Source organism: Apostichopus japonicus, chromosome 18 (genome assembly GCF_037975245.1).
Source record: "Apostichopus japonicus isolate 1M-3 chromosome 18, ASM3797524v1, whole genome shotgun sequence".
Classification (NCBI taxonomy): Eukaryota; Metazoa; Echinodermata; class Holothuroidea; order Aspidochirotida; family Stichopodidae; genus Apostichopus; species Apostichopus japonicus.
The window spans coordinates 6,731,776-6,756,546 of record NC_092578.1 but is presented as its reverse complement, the minus strand read 5'-3'; the positions used below and the strand labels follow the sequence as shown (position 1 = coordinate 6,756,546).

Sequence of the window (24,771 nt, the reverse complement as noted above, 5' to 3'; positions counted from 1 at the left end):
CCTTTTCTTTGTTTTGAACTTGGAACCTAGAAAGGGTCCATATACTGTACAGTATCTCTTTTAGTACAGTTATCAATTTACTAAAATGCTTTTCTATTCATTATTATTGCTTTTAAGTGAACATCATTTGTTTCATTACTAAATATTAGGTTATATTAGGTCAAACATTGGGGGGTGATGTCCGAAACAAGATCTTTTTGGAGGGGTGATGTCCGAAACAAGAGTCAAGAAAAAAAAAAATCTGAGAGGACATGACCCAGAATTTTCAGCTTTTGGTTAATATATGTGCTTATATTGTGGTTTAATTTTATGGTATAATTGTTACTATTAATTTGAATTTTGTTCTTTAAAGTAAAACTTTTTTAACTTTATTTCAGGAAAAATTGAATTTTTTCTAACAATACTGTAATATTTTTTTAAAACATCATCGATATCATTGAAAACTTGTCTGACAAGTAGCAAATTTTGTGTTAATAAAGAAAATACCAACAGGATCCCCAAATGTAGCAGCAATGGAGTGACACACCACCATTAAAAAAAGAACAAATTTCGGGAAATTTATAAGATTGTCACACTTTCAACCATCTTGAATATAATTTCCAGAATAGTTTAAGCTCTGGTCAATTCTAATTCATAAATTGCAGATATTAGTTATGTTATTTACTTAGAATAGAAGTTCTCTACTGTAATTTGAAAATTTGGTACCTCAGGCAACCAAATAGGGCGCTTTAACGTGAACAGACCCATGAGGTGTTTTATTATACTTGTTATAGTGTCCTAATTATTTCAAAAAGTTGTAGTTCTAGGCCTAGTCTGTAACATTTTTGATCCTGGTAAGCAATGAATACAGTTTAAAACTAATTCGTAAAATTATGAAGGTGGGGGCTTTACAAAAGTTTAGTTACAATAGGCCTAGCCTAGGCCTAGGCTAATTTGGTATAGCCTATCCCATTTGGCACGAGCATAAGCCCAGGCCCTATGCATATTTTGGCAATGTTAATGTTGGTTCGCTATAGTATAGGCTAGCTACCCACCCAGCTACTGAAAACTAGTATTAAGCCAGGTCCTGAGGTAGGCTAAAAGTTAGTCTTAACCTTACTTGTTATTAGGCGTAGTAGTAGCATGGTGGGCTCATAATTGACGCACTTAAGGATTGGATTGACGATGTCTGTCAACCTAAAATCCAAATCACTCAACTGCATGCATTTTTCATATGTATAGTTCCTCACAAATGTAATGATCTCAAAATATTTATTGTTCTGTGCCTACGCAACGTACAATTGAGAAGAATTTGAACACAAAATGTCTGCTGTGTCAAGTTCTTTCATACCCCTAAATTGACACATTCGTCGATAAGCTAACTGTAGAGTAGGCCTAAGTATACATCCATTGACTTTGGATGCTGTTTGCTATGCTCTGAACCTCTTAGCTCAGACAGTCAGGTCCCAGAGAGTAGTTGTATCATATTGAAATAATTTTGGTAATTTTTTGGGAGTAAGATTTCCAAATGTCCAAAATACGTGTAAAACTGGGGGGAGGGTGGTAAAAGCTTAATAGAAACCACAATTTGGTCAGCAAATAGCTGAAATGGATTCAAACTCATGAATATGTAAATATGCTTGACTGCAAAAAGTTTTGGTGGCCTGCTGTAGGTCGTTGCTAGTTATTTTTGAAGGTGCGTCAATTACGGGGGTGCGTCAATTACGAAGCCTTTACTAGGCCTATACTAGTATGCCTAGCCTAGGCCTACTCTTTCAACTTTGGAAGTAATTTGGACTAGCCGATTTTTCCTCCACATTTTCTTCCACAAATATGTCTAGGCCTATAAGCAATTGCTTTTTTTTTCTGATATTTTTGGCAACCCTCCAACATTGTTGGCGACCCTAAAAAGTAAAATCAGCAGCGACTCACAATACAAAGGCCATGGCCCTAACGTTAAACTGCTACTAGCCTAGTAGCCTAGGCCAAGTATTGAGCTACTAGACTACTACTATACAGTGTAATGTAAGCCTAAACCTTCTTAAGTTAGGCTACTGTAGTCTGGCCCTAGGCCTAGGTCAACTTGTCTTACCGTGAGTCGTTTTACTGATGAAACTTGCAGCTGCCTGGATTAGTTCTGCATGTACGTTATCTGATCTGCATGTCAAACAAAATATTTTCCAAACGAGGGACAGCGGTCGCAGCCGAGTCCGAGCAAATCATAGAAATTGAACCTAGGCTAGGGGCAGTGCTTGCAAAAGCACTCTCTAGCTCGGCTCTGTGGTCGCGCGGTTAACAAGTTTTGAAGCAACGCCCTCTATACATGTTTCGCGCCAAATTTGTGGCGCAGACGACAGTATTGATCAAACTTACTCTAACCGAGGGCGCAATTGTAGAATTGCGCTTTCAGAGCCTTGTTTAAATTTACAGAATTGAGATTTTAACGGACTACGCGAAGAATTCAGCGATCTTGTGTGTACACAGGGGCGGCGATTTGTTTCAAATATTGGGGGGGGGGGGATTGCTTGGATGCAGGCGAATTACTATCAAAGCGGAGCACCACCATTGGTTGGCGCGCAGCGTACAAGAAAATTTCTGGTTTTGATAGCCCCCCAGATCACCGGAAATGGCACTTCTCGGGCTTGAAAATGACCAACCAGATGTACACTTTTGCCTGGGAACCAAGTTTATCCCAGTAGTTTTTTTCATTCATAACCTTTTGCAAGATTGTCACCAGTCACACATCATGTTCGACCTCATCGCATCTCCCGTGGATCATTGATTTTGTAGGTAATTCTACGTAACGCCAAACAATACCCGCCAGCCCCACTTTTCAGGGTTTTAAGCCCATTATTTGTTCAGAATTTGAATAATAAATTCACTTCAAAACATACCCATAATGTTGCACAAAATTTCATATATGGATAACCAATATAGAAAAAAACCCTTCAACCCCTAACAGACCGGTCAAAATTACACGAGTAGAAGGAAGTATGATGAAGAATGTTGGTCAATGAATTTTCGAAAATTCAGACACAGTTAATTTATTGGTGTACAAATATTAAAACCTCTTAATACGGCTACTATAAAACTTCGATATCATAAAAAATACCAAACAAATATGCTCGAGGGGGCGGTCTCCACCCTCCCCCCCCCCTTGGCTACGCGCCTGCGGTTAGAAATCTTGTAGGAAACAGGCTAAATGGAAATCAGTGGACCCATATCGATGTGGATCTGTCATTTACCTCATGCAGCATGTGTTATTTTCTATTTATAGCCACACACAAAAATTATGCCACCAAATATTGGGGGGATATTAGTTACTATTAGATACTACAGTACATCCCCCACCTAAAATATTGGGGGGTCCGTCTACCATCCGTCTATTCATTTCGAAAAAAAAGTAAAAACTACTTTTGGTCATATATAGTAACAAATTGTTACACGGTAAGGCAGGCGCCTTGCGAGGGATTTGCCAAGGGAGAGGCGAAGCTTGTAGGCAAACTATCTAAGCGTAGCCCCACCATAAGTTGGCGCGAAGCGCAAAAGAAAATTTTGGCCGAAAATGCCTCCCAGATCGCTGGAAATGGCACTTCCCAGGCCTTGTAAGTTGCATCTAAGCATTTTCTACTTTGAAATTACTAGCGATATCATACAAAATATGCTAAAAAAAACTATGCCACGAAATATTGGGGGGGGGGGATATTAGATACTATATCCCCCACCTAAAATATTTCCCCCCCCCCATGATCGCCGCCCATGTGTGTACATATGTTGTATTCATTGTTCATGCAACCCCGCCCCTCCCCAAGTCTAAGTACCAATTGCAGGGGATAGCAGGTTCGGAGAAAAGGGAGGGGTTTATCTCTCATCGATATTTACGTAGTCATTTCGATCTATTTTATCGCGTAATTTCGATATCATTGGTTTTGGCATTGAAAGAGAAGTTAAAAGATTCGTTAAATGCGTGTGACAGAAGCTTTTTGTTTGTATTTGGTTTACAGGTTACACTACTGATGATAAATTTTGAAGGAATAAACAAAACAAATATATAATGATAACACAAACCGAACATTTAATTTACACCTAACTTGCCCACATGGCTTCCCCATAGCATATATATATATATAGGCTACGAATGAGCGATAAACTTGTTTTTTGACAGAAGAACTTATTTTTAAATTATTATTGAACAATTCGCATACCATATACTAAGTATATTCTGAACAACGATCAAAATGATCACAATACAAATTCAACGAGTTGCTAACAGGTGTGCGAGTGAACTATAGTATGAAGTGTCGGACAGCGATAAGGTTTCGTTAAAAGTTTATACAATTTGTTTCGCAAACAACAGTTCAGGACTTTTATTATAATGAGCGCAGAGGGTTGCCCCCCCCCCCCCCGTAATGTGTTGGTTCATACGAATAAGAAACCTGGCTTATTGACTCACCAGCTCAGGTGTAGAAGTCGAGAACTGGGATGGGCGGGGGGGGGGGGGGTGGGAGCGGGAGTGTCCAGTGGCACGCAGACACAGATTATTGTCTGTCAGTGGTCATTCAAGATGCATAGAATTACGTTGAACATTTTCAGTTAAACTGTATAAGGAAGCAGCTAAGAAACAAAAGTCCTATAAAAAAATATCTTACATTGCAAAACTTATTTCAAAGTTCTATGATAGTCATTTAAACTAAACTGAATGATAATGGATGATAAAAGAGACAATTTAAGGGTGTTTTATCTCTTAATATCTAAGGTATCATAAATATTTACTTCTTTTATAGGCTTCTTCTATCGGCTAAACAGGCTATGAATTCTAAAAGTACAAAATATTTACAAACGTAAAACTGTGAACCCGAAAGAAGGGAAAGATGCTGAAAGAAGGATTAAGCCCAATCCATGGGCTAGGGTAAACAAATCAGGAATGGAGTCTCCTTTGGAACCCATTCTATTGCTGCAGGGGTGGGCAGAAAATGTTCAAGTCTCGAATATCAGTTTGACCATAAATTGTATTCACTACATAGCCTACTATCGTACTGTCCTAAAATGAAATGATATGTACAAAGTGGCTAATGTCCTTACACCTATGCCTCCACATAATAATAAATGAGATCGAGTTAGTTGTATAACAGTTTATTAACATCGGTAGGTCATTATTCTGTTAATGTAGGTAATATTTAACCACACGACAGTGTGGGGTTGGGGGGAGGGGAGGGATGGAGGAGGAGAATAGATTAGTGAAAGGAAAATGTAAATGAAAACAATTTTCTTAAAGATTACTCTGTGTACTTCAAACGAAGAAGTTAATACTATAAGCGAAGCAGAAAGAAGCAATAAAACTCCTTTTAACGTTAATGATAACATGAAAATGTATGTACAACATCACTTTATCCTAAATTTGAAGTTTTTGACAGATTTTAAAAGGTTCGTTATTTGTTTTATTATTTATGTCTGATATCTGATATCTTATATCTCATATCTCATAGAAGAAAGATCTCATACTACACTTTATTACTGCATTGACTCTCGGAATCGACGCTGTGTTGAAGTCAGAAGAGGATCTTGTTCTCTGCATTCTTGGTGGTCTGCATAATCAGATAACTGTTGATGAGATGGATGAAGAGAACCAACCCGACCAGAGTCAGAGTCTTCTGCAATTCTCCTGGAACAACCTCTTCGAACTCTAATCACTGTGTAGATTACTTTCGCAAGTTGCAGTAATGGTCGTCCTGCGTTCAGAAATAGGGACATAGTTCAACTTGTTTGCGTTTTGTTTCGTGAAAGAACACAATGCAACCGCACCCCGCCCCACGGCCCCACCCCACTCGCCCCGCTCTTCCATGGCTCGACACGGCAAACCGTAATATGAATACTTAATTATACCTGTAATCTTTTGGAAGGAAGTTCAACCAAGCTATACTAAACTATTTGTTTATGAAATAAATATCACTGTAAGCGAACAGAGTTTTCTCTTATATATTATTAGCTGACATTGAAATAGTTAGGTTATCAGATCCTCTTCAATATACGGTAACAATCACGGGTTTCAACGTCCAAAAAGTCACATGACGCAACCCTAGGGCCAATTCGGTTATATCGTTACACTATATGTCACCATTCATAATTTAAATTCGTAATAATCATTGAAACCACTCACACTCTGAGAGTTCATGATAGCGAACATACATATACTCCTGTAAAAGTCTACATACAAGACTGTGTTCTACGTCGCCCCCCCTCCCCCCCCCCCCGCTGGCCATCCCTCTCTCTCTTTCACATACACATACACGCGCGCAGCGCGCGCACACACAACCGCACTCCCAGAAATACAGTTTGACTAGATATATAAACAAATTACAATTACTCATTTTTAATCCAGGTCAGCCCTTAAAAAATTATTTTGGATATTAATATTCTGTACGTCAAAATGAATAAACTGAGAAACTCACCGAATGTAATGCAAAGGACAATGATGTTCAGGAATACCAAAATCAAGCTCATAGCATATTTGGTGAATGCAGAATCTGTTTCATAACCTGGTACCGTAACCATTAACATGTTGAGAAAAATGGCCGACAGCGATGCAAGCTGTAAATTAAATCAAAAGTTAAGAACCTTTCAATAAAGCTCATCAGCATTGTATATACTGGTCAACGAATTTCAGCCTACTAAAAACATTTGCTCGAAGTTATTCAAAAGTTCTCAATATCCAGGCGGTTTTTAACATCTCTAAATTACTCCCAAACATGGGGGACGTTTAGACTAGACATTTAAATATTTCAGTCAGAGGTCAAATACTCTGAGGGTGCATTGTAGTGAAAAAAAATCCGTTTATTATTCTTTTTTAACCGAGAAAGGTTGTGTTTATTCGTTCTGACATTTTTGTAGAAATGGTAAGAAAAATGAATTTTATCTTCCTATGACAAAATTGACTTTATGCTGTATTTTAGTCTTAAAATGGCATCGCCCAAGCAAGAAGAACTTAGTCAGTGTTGGTAAACTCTTCCATAGAAATTTTGGCTTAAAAACAATTTTTTTTAACTGCTAAAGCTCTGGAATCCTCCTTTAAGGTGAATAGATGATGACTTCGGCTCCTCGGTCCAGGTTTAAATGTTAATGTTAATCCTTTGTTTTACAAATTAAGAACTCAACGAAAATATAGTCTTGTAACTTCACATGAGAGATAAGCAGAAACAGTCGACACAAGTTTTGTAGTTGACAAAGTCGTAATGCATTGTAAATAAGTCTTATCAAGTCCTACGTTTACTCATTGAGGTTTGTGTTGCATCGAGGTTAATTGATATAATGGTCTGTGATAGACTAAGGAGTCCAGTCACTTTTATTGATGAGTCTGAGATGTTTACGGGATCAGTTCGGAAAAATAATCAAAGTGGTATAGAGTTCAACCTCGACTGATAGCAGTAAGTACTATTAACGGTCAATATTAATATAAACATTATTATCAGCGACAATATAGAAATATTTGGTAGACCCGTATATTAATGCTAAAGAGAGGGAAATAATATTTAAAAATTACAAGAAACTTTATATTTTATAATAATATTTTAGAATATTCCAGTTTTAGTAATGATCTACATTTTACCTGAAGATTTTGCTCAAATTTATCTCTCATGGGTGAGAAAGATGCGTGGAGAGTGAGGAAGATGACAGCGAGAAGCACCGTGATGAAGATGGAAAGAGAACTTCCCCACCCAAATAGAATCAGAATGTACATCTGTGAAACTTTTCTGGTAAGTTCGACGATTTCCCAGTACCAATATTGATCCTTGTAGTTTTCACAGAGAAATCTCAACCATTGTGGATACAAAGACGACGACGACGTTGAAGTTTGATCGACGCTTGATTGCGGTTTTTGATATTTCCTTAAGAGGTAAAATAAAACTCCAGGAAAAGCTACGATGTAGACGGAGGAGAAGTAAGCAGCGATTTCGTAGTTCCGATGGGTTCTCGTGTTACAATTAATTGTCAAATCAGAGCGGAGAAGAGTAACATTGTGTCGCATGTCGTCGTCTAACGCAAACGACTGGCAAGCAGGACTATATAATGTAATGATAGAATAACAAGTAGATGGATAAGTGATATACAGCGTCAAAAGTGTTGCCAGCCAGAGTCGATCTTGTTTGAAGATGAATCGAGGAGGACTTGAAGCATTGTTCGAAAACTGACGTTGAATGTACGTAGCACGTATCTTTCGACAGCAAATCGCTATTGCGGGGACTAGTACAACGACAGAAGTCACAGTGATTCCTATCAGGAATTCAGAATAGGCGTTTAAAGATACTTTCGGAAAGAAACAGCTTGGTTTGATGAAAATATTCGAAATGTTGAATTGCAAGAGCACCAACCAATTTGAGAGTCGCTTAAACACTTCAGGCCAATAATTGACGTCTAACGAGTCCCAAAACTCTCCCATCACTTGATAGAAACCAAGAACGATCTTTCCTCTTGCAAGTGCAACGTCCACAAAAGACCGTCCTTCTTCCAGCCGCTGACGGTTGTATTTGTAGATTAGGTACCACAACAGACATGCGCAGAGGACTAAGACTAACACCACCTCTAAAACGAAGACCCATATCTGAGGACATACATGGCAAAAGTTGAGTACCGGAAAGTAACGCTCAGCGCACTCTGTACACATAAACCCTTTGTAACCTCTATGACAATTACCTTCAATGGTGTCATTCTTATTATCACATTTAAATGTTTGTCGACAGGGATGTACATAAGGGAAAGAACCTGAATAGGAAGTAGTGTTTTCATTAAATGAATATTCACAGGTCTTTAGATTGTCTACAAACAACCTGTATTCTGTGATATTTGCAAAAGTCCAATTCCAATAGAATCCGGGTTCTATAGTGACGAAGTCGTTGAAACATCTCAGCCCTGCTTGCGGACAGAGCTTACAGCCACCGAATCGATCTCTTCGGAAATAGTTCTCCAAACAGAAACACGCTCGATATCCAGCGTGGGTACTCTTGTTGGTACCTTCGGGGCAGACCTGGCAATCTAGAGCCCCGGTACCACCCCCATTGGGAACGAATGTACCATTGTTACATTTTTTACAAGGGATGACATTTGGTCTGCGTTTAAATTGTCCAACTTCATCTTGATAGAAACCACCTGGTGAAGAAAACATTTTTTCTCAATGATTCTATTTTAATATGAAAATATTTTCGTATAAGTTTAACATGTTTTTTTTTTTTTTTTTTTTTTTGTTGTTGGGTGAAATTTACCGTCATTTATTAATACTTCAAGGATCAGATGGCGTTTAAATCTACTCGTCTTTAATTGATATGAGAAAAATTAATCAAATTGTGAATATTTCACTCCGACAGTAATCATTTAAAGGGATAAATTTGAGCAATTTGAGACATTTGCTTCGACACAATGTTCCAAGCATTTCAACGTATATCTTTTCGTTAAATGCATGCTTTCTTGCCATTTTGTCCTCGACCTGCCTGTGTTCATCTTACAGCGCTATCATTACCATACTGAAATAAGGTATTCTGTTAGAGTTCTTTAGTTTCCTCTTTATAAGTATACGATGCTTTTGGGTGGAGGGGGTTGGGGGGCTTGGGTTTCGAAAGGAGGTTAATTGCTGGGGGCGAAGGCGATCATTTTATTGCATTTACGACTCACCAATCGGACACGGAATGCACTCGTCACGTCCGGGAGCATAACTTCCCTGTGGACACGCTTCACAAATGTAAGTACGGAACAGGCTATGGTTGTTTTGTATACAGTAAAATCCTCGCTGTTCTAAGCCATCACTTTCATGCGGCTCCTTAACTATAAGCTTGGTTTGAAAAGTGGCTTGGACGCAAGTACTGTGGTACAATGGGATTACATGTTGAGGATTTCATTGGTATATTCTACATAAATATGTGCAATATCGAATTACAGAGGTATTTTACAACCTATATCATGTACTAAACTGTAAGAATACGTGTACTCATTCAGACACGTCTGCGTTCCATGCACGTCGGGTTACAATATAGTTTAATGCCATACTAAACACCGACTGTTAGTATCAGCGAAGTAGTATGTATAGGCTATTCCTATTATTAGTTATCAAAAGTATGTACGTTCAAGTTAAGCTCTATGTTGCAAGACGATATTATTTACATGATGCTTCTTTCTGCTTTCTCAAGTAGTTTAAAAATGCGGTGAAAATTAACGGCGGCAAAATTAATGCAGGTTTTATGGATAATTTTATTGCCCTATATCGGCTAAAGTTTGCACTTCTTTAGATATTTAAAGTGCTATTTAAAAAAAAAAAAACTTTGTAGTTGTTACTTGTCGTAGGCTTACAACCCAGAAATCTTTGCAAAGATTTTTGGTAGCGAAACGATGCCTAAATTTTACCGCATGTCTGCAAACTTGTTTGTTCCTATAGCTAAATATTTTGTTCCTTGCTATAGCAATCTTGAGACACTTATGAAATTATTTTTTAGCCTTATGCAGTTAGCCCGTACATGTGAGTTGTAATCTTCATATTGAAATTTGATATTCTGGACATTTCTTAATGCTTTTCATATAACATGACCAACTTTAAGATTAGTATAACCATGAATACAAATATGACTAAAATATTATAGCCCTCGCTTGCTGAGGAGCTTAACCAAATGATACCAAATGCTCATTTTTATATAAAAATTGTATTACCTTATAAATGATCTACGAATATGGAAAACTAGAACACACTGAACATGTTCGGGCAGTATCAAATGATAATCTCGTGGACTTTAATAAGCTCTATATATCTTCTCATAAAGTATGAATTATAAAATCAATAAATTGGTGTATTGTGATAAAACTTACACGTTTACGTTGTAAGGCATCATTGGGATATGAATACCATCGCAGGAGAGTGTGCTGTAAAACAATAAGAAACATCAGTGAATGAGAAAGACAAACAAGCCCATGCAACTATAATTAATTTATTGATTAATTATCCCATAACATGTTTTTGTTACTTGCTACCCAAATTACCCTACCCCCCCCCAAAAAAAAAATACGTTTTTAAATTTGCAGTAAGAAAAAACTTGCAGTAATTACTGTGCCACCTGTAACACATGTTACCGTGTTACGAACACAGCGCAGTAGTTACTGAATGTACGGTTGTGAAACATGAACAGTAGTTACTGGACTAGCTATGTATATCGGGTGATGCATCGCATTTCCAGGACGCAAGAACATTCAAATAGGAAAGTTGAAAAGCTTTTAAAAGAATATTTGCGGTTGAGTTATTGAGATGTCAATTTAACAGATGTGGAATATTTGTTTCCTGAATTGATATATTGTTTGCCACTGGAATATCCTTTTATTTTTTTCATCACAAACAGTGGAATTAATACTTTTTTACAAGCAGTTAACATCGTCGCTTCTGAATAATATTGGAAGACTTACATTTGACCGTTTTCTTTAATACCTTGAAGGAATTCCACAGAAATTTGTCTCGTCGGATTGAATTCTGCTGCACTGTAAAGTGGAGATGTTTATATATATATATATATATATATATATATATATATATATATATATATATATATATATATATATATATATATATAACATATATAACATATATATTTATATATATATATTATATATATATTATATATATATATTATATATATATATAACTATATATATATCTATATATATATATATATATATATACTAATAATGTAAAAAACCAAAGCGGAGCAACTTCAATTGTCTGTACGAGATTTTAGTTACAACCGTACATAGTTACCAAAACACACAGGTAAATAACAACAATCCGGTGATGTTATGAAAGTGTACTTGTCTTGCATGTTTGATTGTATATTATCTATTCTATGAGCCACATGGGTGCTTTCAAAGTAATACGGTGCGAAATTCATAGATTTTACGAAAGCTGTCACCCCAAAACGCCGATTTTAGAGAAATATACTCACATTACGGCAGTTCCGTTGGACGGATGATCTTCCAAATACAAACTGTTTGTAAGGCTTGTTATTTGGTTTTGGAAAATATACCTTGAATAATAATAAAAATAATAGTAATAATGATAATAATCGTCATCGTCATCGTCGTCGTCGTCGTCATCGTCGTCGTCATCGTCATCGTCATCGTCGCCATCATCATCATCATCATCATCATCATCATCATCATCATCATCATCATCATCATCATCATCATCATCATCATCATCATCATCATCATCATCATCATCATCATCATCATCATCATCATCATCATCATCATCATCATCATCATCATCATCATCATCATAAAAATAATCAAAATAATCATCATCATAATAATAATAATAATAAATATTGTCAGCATCGTAAAGAAAAGAGAAAATGTGAAGGATTCGAAAACAACAGCATCATCATCACTCTCCGTCATGAATTATCCTATGTGTCATTTTAAATGTCCACAGCGCATGCGTACCGGCATGTCCAGCATGTTACCAAATCCGTCATCCGCCATCCGCCACCTGAAAAGTTTCAATTCTGTTTTATCGCATTTCGAGAAGAAAAAACGAAAAGGGATGCAATGAAATTACTCACAGAAATTCGACGGAAGTTAAAGACAGCATCCCTTCTGGAAGTTCAACCAATTTGTTACCATCCAAGTATCTGTATAAAACAACGCGTATATCAGTATTAATTCATTACAAATACTGAAAATACAAATAGTTAACTGAGCGTTTCTGGGTCAATGGTTCTGGCAATTAATTACACGTACGATTTAAAGGGTTAAAAATCATAATATGTTAATAATCATAATATATTTAACATGGAATACTTAACCCTAATATTGTTGTTTGAAAAAAATAATAATAAAAAACTAATATAGCTTATGAAGTAAAATCAATTATTTGTTGGTTATTAGTGAAGTTGAAAACCCTAAAGAGCTATTCTTAACGTGATATTCCGGTGCCAGACAAGGCAACGTTTAAAATGGCGTGGTCGTGACGTAGTGGTTTTTGGAATATTTCTTCTGGACGTCAGAGTTTTGTACAGTAGATTTCTCTGACGTCACGAAGGTGACGTCACTCAGTACTTTGCAAATGATCACCGCGACGAACATCAGCAACTTTCGCCTGTGTGCAGTCTGCTACATAGTACATTTACGTTAGTTTCATATACGGAAAAGTCCAGTACATAATGCAAACTTATTTCACACACTGTTAGTGGAAAACCCTTCTCAATATTTAATTTGCCCCTTAAATCAGACACAAAACCAATAGTCATCTTATAGTGATCCTATTGATGAACAGGTTACCGTAAACTGCTAAGAAAAATCTGTTCAGTTCGGAAGAGATGTTTTAATAGTAATGTCTGCGATCTGTCAGTTTATAATCAGTGATGTCATACTGTCACTATAAGATCCCAACACATATCTCTTCCTATTTGGTTGATTTTTTTCCCTTTTTTTCCCTCATATTTCTAAGGCAGAACGTGCCCAACAGTGCTTTTTACATGTACATGTTATATCATATGAGTGCATGTTGTAAACATCTATATAACAAGATGATTTTATTCGCGTGTGCAAAGTTTGAGAATGTGTCCCCGTTTTAATTTCAATTGTATTAATCATGATAAAGGGCCTAAGTTACACCCGGATATTAAATAGATAAGTCTTTCTAAAGTCTATTATTATTTAGTATTATCATTATCATTATTATTATTATTATTATTATTATTATTATTATTATTATTATTATTATTATTATTATTATTATTATTATTATTATTATTATTATTATTATTATTATTATTATCATTATTATTATTATTATTATTATTATTATCATTATTATTATTATTATTATTATTATTATTATTATTATTATTATTATTATTATTATTATTATTATCATTATCATTATTATTATTATTATTATTATTATCATTATTATTATTATTATTATTATTATTATTATTATTATTATTATTATTATTATTATTATTATTATTATTATTATCATTATCATTATCATTATCATTATTATTATTATTATTATTATTATTATTATTATTATTATTATTATTATTATTATTATTATTATTATTATTATTATTATTATTATTATTATTATTATTATTATTATTATTATTATTATTATTATTATTATTATTATTATTATTATTATTATTATTATTATTATTATTATTATTATTATGAAAAATATCACTAACCAGCAATTTGGTTGGTCAATAATAAATGATGCCATTTAAAAAAAAAGGCTTTCTTAAGTCTAATCACTTGTCAGATGTGATTATTGTTAAAATATGTGAATGACTGACATATCAATTCAGTGATCAAACAGAAGAAACTTGAAGATGTGAGTTCTCCCCCCGGACCCCCGACGGGGCCTCGCCACTGGAATACATCAGGGGCCCTAAGGGGGCCCCTGGACCCCCTTCCGATAAAGGCTTTGCACCAGGTCACGGTGTGACATATTCCTTCATTCTGCTGTTTAGGGCCCAAACATTTAAACCATTTTCAGCACTTTGTGTTTCAGCAATAAAATACGGTCACCGAGGAATCGCGGCTGTATAACTTACAGATGCATGAGATGAGTCAAGTTGTGAAATAATTTCGGTGGAATCGCCTCAAGTTGATTATCGCTAAGTGATAGTGAATAAAGGAAATGTTGCGTGTTTCCTGATGAAAACAGTGTCTCTGGGATCGTTGCTAGGTTGTTATTTGAGAGATCCCTGTGAAGTAATGGGAAAATTTGAGAACACAGTATACATGCGGTGAAAGAGAGTTGAATAAGATGAGGCTGGGTGGGGGAGGGGTAGGGGACAGGTGATTTTTATTTAAAGGGGCAAACCACAAAGTTGGCTCAAAACTATCAGTCAAATGATATCTCTGTATATTTTGTATACTGTAACCAGATTCCGATTTAGGGCACTTTAAATCAATTGCATTATTAGTTTTATACTTAGAGGTACTTATATATTACGCTTTTATATCGATTTTCGATAAGATCTCACTTTTTAAGTGACAAAAGGGTACTAAGATATGGAAAATGGTATACATTTGTTTAAACAATTTAGATTAGAAAAAAAAAATACTTACAGAGACTTTGTTAGTGATGTGCTGTTGAATATATTTGCCGGTATGGAAGAAATGGATATGTTAGATAGTATCCTGGGAAAAAAAGTGTAATATATATATATATATATATATATATATATATATATATATATATATATATATATATATATATATATATATATATATATATATATATATATATATATATATATAGTGCGCGAATTTTCTGCCGCCCCTAGAATGCTTTCAAAACCCTGCTATATTGCGGCCCACGAAACGTTATAGTGACGGAGCAATATTTGTTTTGCTCAAACTGTAAATCAAATCTATACATTTGGGAGTTTATATAGATCTACATTTGATGGTATATTGCAATATATATAGGCAATGTTCACTTCTGTACAACACTCATTTCACAAATAATGTGATATTAATATCATGTGATAATGTGATGTATATATTGTGAGTATAAGTATGGCTATCTTCAGGTTTTGAGGCCCGCCGAATGGGTACAAACAACATTTCACTGCGGACCGCAAGATTATACTTCCTTGCCCAGCCTCTGCACAATAAATATATTAAATGCTATACAAACATATATTAGATACAATCTGAGAGAATATTTAGCAAATGCATCCAGCTACGCACATCGCATATAGTATAAAACAGAATGATGCTCACAAATGCGAAACCCCCTTCAGGTGACTGAATAATCTTTCCTCAAGATGAAATAGTGGGTTACTTCTCAAATTTCTATATGGCCGAAGGACGATAAAGGAAACAGACAGTTAGTTTAACAATCGATATTTGTTGTTAGTTGCAAAATAGTCGCAAAATTATTTCAGTAGCAAAATATATTGGAAAAGACAAAACAAACAAACAACAATTACCGATGTAAAGCAAACTAATTTTTCTCAATTATTAAAACTTATGTCATAAAATGAAGAACAAAAAAGGATAGGACGACTCCTATATATATATATATATATATATATATATATATATATATATATATATATATATATATATATATATATATATAAATATATATATATATATATATATATATATATTTATATATATATATATATATACATATAATACCGTACTATAGAAAACATACAAAGTCGCAAATTTAAAATGTCCTACAAATGTGAAATTACGGTTTGGGTAGAAAACATATCATCGTTGATGTGGGTAAGTCCATTCGAGTAAAATATTCTGTCAATGAAAAAAAAATAACATTTTGTCATTTATGGTATACTCGTATCGGTAATGGCCAAAATGCTGCTTTAGCTATTTGACCTTTCACCTCCAGTCTTTGACCTTCATAAGTCACAGCGGCACTACATCCCATGCCCACGCACATATGGCAAGCCGTTTTAACATTTACCTCTCTATTCTACTAAAGTAGAATTAATTCCACTTAAGTAGAATACAATTAAGCTTAAGTGAAATGAATAGCACTTAAGTAGAATTGCATTTTACTTAAGCTTAATTGTATTCCACTTAAGTGGAATTCATATTAGCTTAAGTTCAAACGGTTTTTGTCTACATCGTATTTTACTTAAGTAAAATACAATTCTACTTAAGTAAAATACAATTCTGCTTAAGTAAAATTCAATTCTACTTAAGTAAAATGCAATTCTGCTTTAGTAAAATTCAATTCTACTTAAGTAAAATGCTATTCTACTTAAGCAAAATGGCTTTTCAATTTCACTTAAGCTAAATTGCATTTTAATTAAGTGAAATAGAATTACGCTTAAGTGAAATGTGATTGGTCAATGTATTTCATTTAAGTAAAATGCAATTTAGCTTAAGTAAAATGTGATTGGTCAATCAGTATATGCTACTCATTGCGTCACTGTACTTGCCGCGAAGTCCGACTCTGTATACTATTTTAGGTACCTCACCACGTGTTCATCCGCTCAATAGGTTTACCATTGTCAGAAAAGAGGTAAAAGTACCTAACGTAAAGCTTCCTTAAGCATGTTATCATTTACTGTCATCGTTTTTTCTGCCTTTATATGAAAGGGCATAATTTTAAGTACAGATGGTGTGAAAATAGGGAGGATCGAAGGTGATATAAACCATTTTAAAAGTCTTTGGTTAAATGTTGATATTACTCCGAACGAACATATGGAAGGGTTCAGTGTGATAAACTTGCTCCTCTTCTAGCTCATAATCTAAACGGTCATGATAAGGAAGTTTGCGAGTGCCATGATAGGCCACTAGAACACACCTATCATGTGGTGAGTAGGATATACCAGATGAAAACTTCTTTGGCAGGTCTTGAAAGTGATGAGTTTAGTGTGTAAGTCAATGGAACAATTAATTGTGATGCGAGACCTATAGAGTTACGTTCAAGACGTACTAGTTACGTAACCATTTGCGGCCATTCCCCCATTCTGCGATACTTATCCAGCTTTCGTTGTGTGTATACACGAACATAACACCATACTTAGCAAATGAAGCAAAGCTTTGTTTATCACTGAGTCTGAACGTTAGACATTTTGTAAATGCAGCCAGCCAATAAATCGTTGCAAACTGTTGCTGATGCAGTTGGAAAAGCACTTTTAAGGGCAAGGGAACGACTACAACACGACATACCACCAATCAGCGGTACTAGTAGTAGAAGTATCACAAGGCATGGTACCATGCATGTAAACATTGCCCCAAGACCAACCACTTCTCCGCACGAGGTAAATGTTATAACGGCTTGCCATATCCTTCAATTCCACTTAAGCTAAATTGTATTTTACTTAAGTAGAATTGAATTTTACTTAAGTAAAATGCAATTGTATTCTACTTAAGTAAAATACAATTCTACTTAAGTAGAATACAATTTAGCTTAAGTTAAATTCAATTTCACTTAAGCTTCATTGTATTCTACTTAAGTAAAATACAATTTTACTTAAGTAAAATGCATTTAGCTTAAGTGAAAAAGAATGACACTTTTACTTAAGCTAAATTAAATTTTACTTAAGTAGAATTGTATTTTACTTAAGTAGAATACAATTAAGCTTAAGTGAAATTGAATTTAACTTAAGCTTAAAAGAAAGTGGTAAGTTTACTTAAGTGGAATACAATTAAACTTAAGTAAAATGCAATTCTACTTAAGTGCAATTCATTTTACTTAAGCTTAATTGTATTCTACTTAAGTGCAATTCATTTCACTTAAGCTTAATTGTATTCTACTTAAGTGGAATTAATTCTACTTAAGTAGAATAGAGAGGTAAATGTTAAAACGGCTTGCCATACGCACACATACATAGTCAATCGGCCATACGGGGTTAGGATATCTGGCCACATTATTTGTTTACACATACACACATTAACCGTACGATTCTAACCCACCTCTAAAAAGGCCGCCACATGTTCGTTAGTTTAACACAATTTTCATACTTACATGTTTTTCAGATTTTTGCAACCTCTGAGCAGGCTGGATGGAATGCTGACCAGTTCAGCACATGCCGACAGAGTTCTATGTTCAATTGAGATAAAAATAAAATAAAAAAATTTAACGAAAACAGACGAAACTCCATTTACTGTTATAAGTTGAAGGATTATTCAGCTCACAAAATTTCTCAGTAATATGTATATGTCTTTCTACCCATGCAGTGGCCTTCCGAGCCTGCTCGGACCTCGGGAAAAGTATGGCATCGCGCTCCAATTTTTGAAGTCTTTATTTTTATGAGGGAAACTCATCTAATTGACCTTATTGACCACGGGCCCGAAACTGTACCCCCAGGCCCTCTCGTCAGGGAATGTATACATATATGTATATATATATATATATATATATATGTGTGTGTGTGTGTGTGTGTATATATATATATGTACATATAGCCTATATATAGCCTATATATAGCCTATATATAGCCTATATATATATATATATATCCAGACATGATACATTATAATAACACATTTCATACGAAGCGTTCATATAAACATCTTAAAACAGAATACCCAATTGGCAGAAGAAATGTAAAGTATGACCTTCAAACACGCAGGATATTTTATCAAGCACACTATAAGTTCTATCACTGAAAACTCAATCAAATTTATATTGTAGTGTGAATAATTGTATGACACGGTGATCAGCTAAAATAATTTGATTTTTTTTTATGTGTGTGTAATATTTTAAAATGAACATTTCCGCTTCAAAAGGCTTACTTCCTTGGAGGTTAAAGTTCAGTGGTTCCGTTCTTCAATTCACTTTGATTCAAGATATGAAAAGCTACGGAAGGGTGGGGAGGCCACCAATTATGTGTCTCCCTCCCCACCCCCTCCAAATAATTCTGTGGATTGTTTTAAAGGCGATGAATTCCCCTGGAACGCATTGGACCACCTTAACAAAGAAGTCTAGCTATAGGAACTCTGATCAATTGAATGTTATACTTACATACGAACAATGTTTTCACAGGATAATGTGAAATCTTCGATAACACGCAGATTATCACTGTGCCCCAGTCTCCTGGTAACGGGGAAGAGTGTGAGAGAGACTTTTATTGTAACTTTAACTGACATGTGATAATAAAACAGTGTAATATGGGAATGAACTACGAAAACAGTTAATGAGAAAGTCTATAGAGCAGGGTTGTCCAGCCTACGGCCCGCGGGCCACAGTCCGGCCCGCCGCAGGGTTGCGTCCGGCCCGCCAGAGATGTTCTACGGTGCGAAATTTTAGTGAGCAAATTTATTATAACAATTTGAAGCTATATAATCAATCATTCGAACCTTCTGGGTCCAAAAAAAAAATGGAAAAAGGTCAAATTGTGTGACACTCTCTCAGCGGAGGGGGGGGGGGCGGCTGCACTTTATTAATCTGTTTTATCAGGAAGGGAAATAAATCAGTGCGCTCCGCGCGCAGTGCTCACATTGTGTTGCCTTGGGCTTCGGGCAAAATATCGAAAAATCGAGCGTATAGGGTTCATGCGGCCCCAAGTACATGTGAATATGTATACGTACAATTCGCGCAAACTTGGAATAAAGCTGAGGGTGTTTTTGTGTAAACGGTCAAACAGGTTGCCTCGTAAATCCCTGCAATGGAAACAAATAAATGAAAAAAAAAACTGATTACGTAACATTTTCTTTCTATGTCTCCACCTTTCCTCCTCCCCCTTCCCAACCCCTACCATTACCCGTTCCACCCCTCTTTCTGCTTTCTATCCACAAGGTTAGGCTTATTCCTCACACTATTATCATGATAAGAGTTTTCCCGAAATTTCCTCCATCATTTTCATCAAGGATCAAATGAAAATGAAAAAAAATTAACATATATCTTGTCTGAAGTCAATGGTACTGATGAAAAACAAACTTTACATACTTACAGCAAAAAAAGTTTGGAGCAATTGCGTGCGAAAAACTCTGGTATATAACTGATTCTATTGTACTGGAGGGACCTTCATCATGAGAAAAAAAAAGAAACCATTAAACCCTATCGAAATGATTGCACATAGCATGCACTTTCAAATCATGTTTTAAAACACTTTCACCATTTGTGTTACATGTTGTCGTTATTGCGAAACGGTATCACTAAAATAGATAGATAGATAGACAGACAGACGCACAGACGGACAGACTGACAGACGGATAGACGGATAGACAGATAGACAGACAGACAGACAGACAGACAGATATAGATATATATATATATATATATATATATATATATATATATATATATATATATATATATATATATATATATATATATATATATATATATATATATATATATATATATATATATATATATATATAAATATAAATCCGAAAAGCAGACTTACGCTACTACCAGATGTTCACATTGGCTAATGAGTAATTCTCCACTGCTTAACAAATTGCTTCTCGCTTGCCTAAAGTATAATAAGAAGAAGAAGAAAAGGTTAAAGAAGATAGGTAAAACTGTTTTTAACTTTAACCATTTGACATGTAAAAGAAGTGGAACAAATGATCATTAGATCAGATCCTTATCAAAATAGATGGACTACGCAGTCTAGTATATGCTGAGCATTAATATATCAGGTCCTTATAATGACAAAACAAATTAGTAGCAAAAAATGTTACTCTTTCATGGCTTCAGATAATACGGTTCCATTGACCTCTTTGTCAAAGACAAAGGGGATATTGGCTCTACTTTTTTTTGTGCAAAGTCTAAAAGTTTGCAATAAAGAAGAAAATACAAACCGGTCACAAAAAAAAAGGAATCTTCGTTCACTTATAATAACCAGCTTTATTAAATATAGAACGTGTTTCCCTTCACCTATTGATAGATCCCCGTGTGTGTATGAGGACGGTGGGGGAGGAGGGGGAGGAGGGGGTACAAGCAAAAAATAGGAGATAAAAGCTGCACGATAGAAAATTACTCACAATGTTCTCAGACTCTTTGGCGGCAAGAATGGTTCCTCCACCAAATTATATTCAATTGATCTGCACAAAATGCAAAGTATCATTAATAAAGTTATTTGACGAAGTGACTATATTCAACGGGTAAGACTTCAATAAGTAACATATTGTTTTATGATTCAGCCATAAAGGTAAACTGCGCTTGATGTTACATTCAATTGTCTTAATTTTGTTTTGGTCGATTGTGATATCTATTCTATATTACATCAGAATACCTTAATACTCACAATTCGTAGAGTTTCGTCAATACACTAAAGTAATGCTTCGGTATGCATTCAATATGATTATTTGCCATATTTCTATGAAGAAAAAAAAAGAAATGATTAACTGGTTAAATTTTATAATTTTATTCCTTTCATCTTACTTGAAATGATACAACTTTCAGAACAGTGCAAAATAATAGTACAAAAAAGGAAATATATTAACAGATTTTTTTAATAAAGTCTGTATGGATGATGTAACATACCAAAAGTGAATTATATCAGCTTGGCAGAAATGCAGCCAAAATATAATTGATTCAAATAATCTTACATCAATTTCCACAAAATATTGCACATAATCAATTTAGAATGCATCAACAGCTCCAGAAAATTATCACAATTGAAACAGGAACCGAGAAATAAGACCACAAAGGGAAACTGCTAACGTATGGAGATACCATAAAGAGCTCTTGAAAATCACTTCCTGACGACTTTGAGTGCACTACCATAGACAAGAGTATACAGATGGACAGATACTAACATCGACAGTCAAAAGAATAGCCCATGTCAACCTTTCCTTTTTGATATGTTAAAGAAGAACATAAGTTTCGATCTTTCGGAATAATTTCTTGAAAGTTTCGATTACCTTCGATGTATATTGAGTGATGATAACTCATTGGAGGACTCGCTTAAATGTTTTTTGAGAAAAAAATATCCTACGTTTGGATAAAAGCGGCGGCGGCGGCGGCAATAGAAGCAAAGAAACATTGCATTTTTGGAGGTCGTGATTTCTATATATATAAAGCTATATAACTATATATATATATATAGATAGATAGATAGATAGATGGATGGATGGATGGATGGATGGATGGATGGATGGATGGATGGATGGATGGATGGATGGATGGATGGATGGATGGATGGATGGATGGATGGATGGATGGATGGATGGATGGATGGATGGATGGATGGATGGATGGATGGATGGATGGATGGATGGATGGATGGATGGATGGATGGATGGATGGATGGATGGATGGATGGATGGATGGATGGATGGATGGATGGATGGATGGATGGATGGATGGATGGATGGATGGATGGATGGATGGATGGATGGATGGATGGATGGATGGATGGATGGATGGATGGATGGATGGATGGATGGATGGATGGATGGATGGATGGATGGATGGATGGATGGATGGATGGATGGATGGATGGATGGATGGATGGATGGATGGATGGATGGATGGATGGATGGATGGATGGATGGATGGATGGATGGATGGATGGATGGATGGATGGATGGATGGATGGATGGATGGAGAAACAAATATTTAAAAAAAATTATCCAGTACCAACACATCATGTGTAATGACCATTAAATATACATACAGAATGCGTGTGTCGTTTGGGATGTTTGATGGAAAAGCTTTGAGGCTTTTGTTAGAACAGTCAATAACTCGGTATTTGCACGAACATACATCACATACATCCGCATCTAGAAAGATATCAAATATAGAATGTAATAACAGTTTCAAAGGGAAGGATATTTCTGCAGAAGAACCCCTTCACCTGAGAGGAGAATTAAGGTTTCAGGTGGAGGTGGGTTTATACACCGATAATTGATGGACCACCATTACGCCCATAGGTTTCTTGCTCTGTCGGGGGTTTATGGTTGAAGGTTTTAATGTAACTGTGACAGCATGTTACATAACAATAACAAGATCAAATCATTAAAAATTCCGCAATAATTCATACATAGACATCCATCAAAATGACATTATCATGGTTATTTGTAGACGTGGGGGAGGGTGGGTGGGGGTTGTGGGAGTCATTGTTTCCTTTATACCATGGTAATCACTCATTATCTTTAATTAATTCACATTGTCATACCCTAAATAACAAAATAAAGTACGCTTGAATTATTTCTCAGGGTAAAACAGCGATTTCAGTATCGCCATATCCCATGTATATACATGCTTCACATGTTCATGTAACATGTAATACTCACATTTAAGGTAAATAAAATGAACTAACGAAAATTTTATCAATTTGATTCATTCATTTAAATTGTAGATTTCCCCCTTATCCGACGAGAAAGTCCATACCGAGGGTTGCACAACCTTACAAACCTCTACCCTCTTAAATTTTTAAAGATCCACATGCTGCTGCTGCTGCGGACGGGTTAGGAGGGGGAGGGGTTAGGAGGGGAGGGGTTAGGAGGGGAGGGGTTAGGAGGGTGGCAATAACTCCGTCTATTGCCACAAACCAAATTGACATGTTTGAAAAGTGTATTGCCATTTTGAATCTTTGCACGATGAACATACACAAATAGATCCCGCCCCCAGCATGGTGTTCAATGAACATATCCCCCTAAATCAGTAAACGCACTACCCCGCATAGAAAGTCCTGCGTACGAGAGCTTGTATAAATCGCACCTTCGCGACACTAATATTGAGTGGGTATATTATACTGCACTACTTATTATCAAATAATATCAAAGGTATCAAATATTGCTTTCCACTTACCTAATAGATGACACGAATTTTCTCTCAAAATTCCCAAGCTGACGGTGATGTTAGCAATAGCTATTACAATCAGTAAATATTTTTGTGGGATTTCCATCCTTATGTCATTATAAGTTGATTGAATTCAGGAAGAATCACGGTGGATGCCTTGTACCCCAAGTAATATCGTCGGCGATATGAGCAATGACATTCATAAGAAGCATTTACATATAACATTAAACTGCATATAGGGAAGCAGCTAAGAAACAAAACTCCTATAAAAAAATATCTTACATTGTAAAGTATTAAACTTATTTGATGGTTCTATGATAGTCATTTCAAATAAACTGAATGATAAATGGATGATAAAAGGGGAAAATTGAAGGCTGTTTGTCTCTTAATATATAGGCTATCATAAATATTGACTTCCTTTATAGGCTTCTTCTACCGACTAAACAAGCTATGAATAATAAAAGCCTATACAAACTATAACCAACGTAAAACAGTGAAACCGAAAGAAGGGAAGTATGCTCGAAAGAAGGAACTTGCTGGGGACGACTTGATACAACTTTGAA

General features: G+C 35.3%; 2 protein-coding genes across 5 annotated transcripts in view; both read right to left on the bottom strand.

The window, feature by feature from the left end:
* Window positions 1-2,275, bottom strand: part of LOC139958805 (otoancorin-like) — a 47,655-nt gene extending 45,380 nt beyond the window's left edge. The window contains exon 1 of one of the 2 annotated variants that reach the window (XR_011789883.1): window positions 2,072-2,275. The gene's annotated coding sequence lies outside the window, so the exon portion shown is untranslated. The remainder of the gene's footprint in view (window positions 1-2,071) is intronic. The other variant, XM_071956154.1, reaches the window with a different exon arrangement.
* A 1,668-nt stretch (window positions 2,276-3,943) lies between these two features.
* On the bottom strand, window positions 3,944-24,532 carry LOC139958934 (uncharacterized). 3 transcript variants are annotated; one of them, XM_071956383.1, is made up of 21 exons: window positions 24,218-24,531; window positions 23,082-23,187; window positions 21,708-21,779; window positions 21,445-21,504; window positions 20,862-20,930; window positions 20,403-20,474; window positions 20,041-20,112; window positions 19,475-19,546; window positions 18,476-18,550; window positions 16,216-16,287; window positions 15,748-15,819; window positions 15,088-15,159; window positions 14,568-14,720; window positions 12,564-12,632; window positions 11,943-12,023; window positions 11,410-11,481; window positions 10,822-10,875; window positions 9,640-9,827; window positions 7,583-9,120; window positions 6,429-6,567; window positions 3,944-5,708 (listed from the first exon to the last, which is right to left on the bottom strand). In XM_071956383.1, exons 1-21 carry the CDS (start codon window positions 24,312-24,314, stop codon window positions 5,491-5,493), a joined length of 3,423 nt encoding a protein of 1,140 aa, XP_071812484.1. In that variant the 5' UTR covers window positions 24,315-24,531; the 3' UTR covers window positions 3,944-5,490. The 3 variants fall into 3 exon arrangements, with proteins under 3 accessions (XP_071812484.1, XP_071812486.1, XP_071812485.1); XM_071956385.1 differs by lacking the exon at window positions 20,041-20,112 and having other exon boundaries at window positions 24,218-24,532; XM_071956384.1 differs by lacking the exon at window positions 16,216-16,287.
* Between the last annotated feature and the right edge of the window lie 239 nt (window positions 24,533-24,771).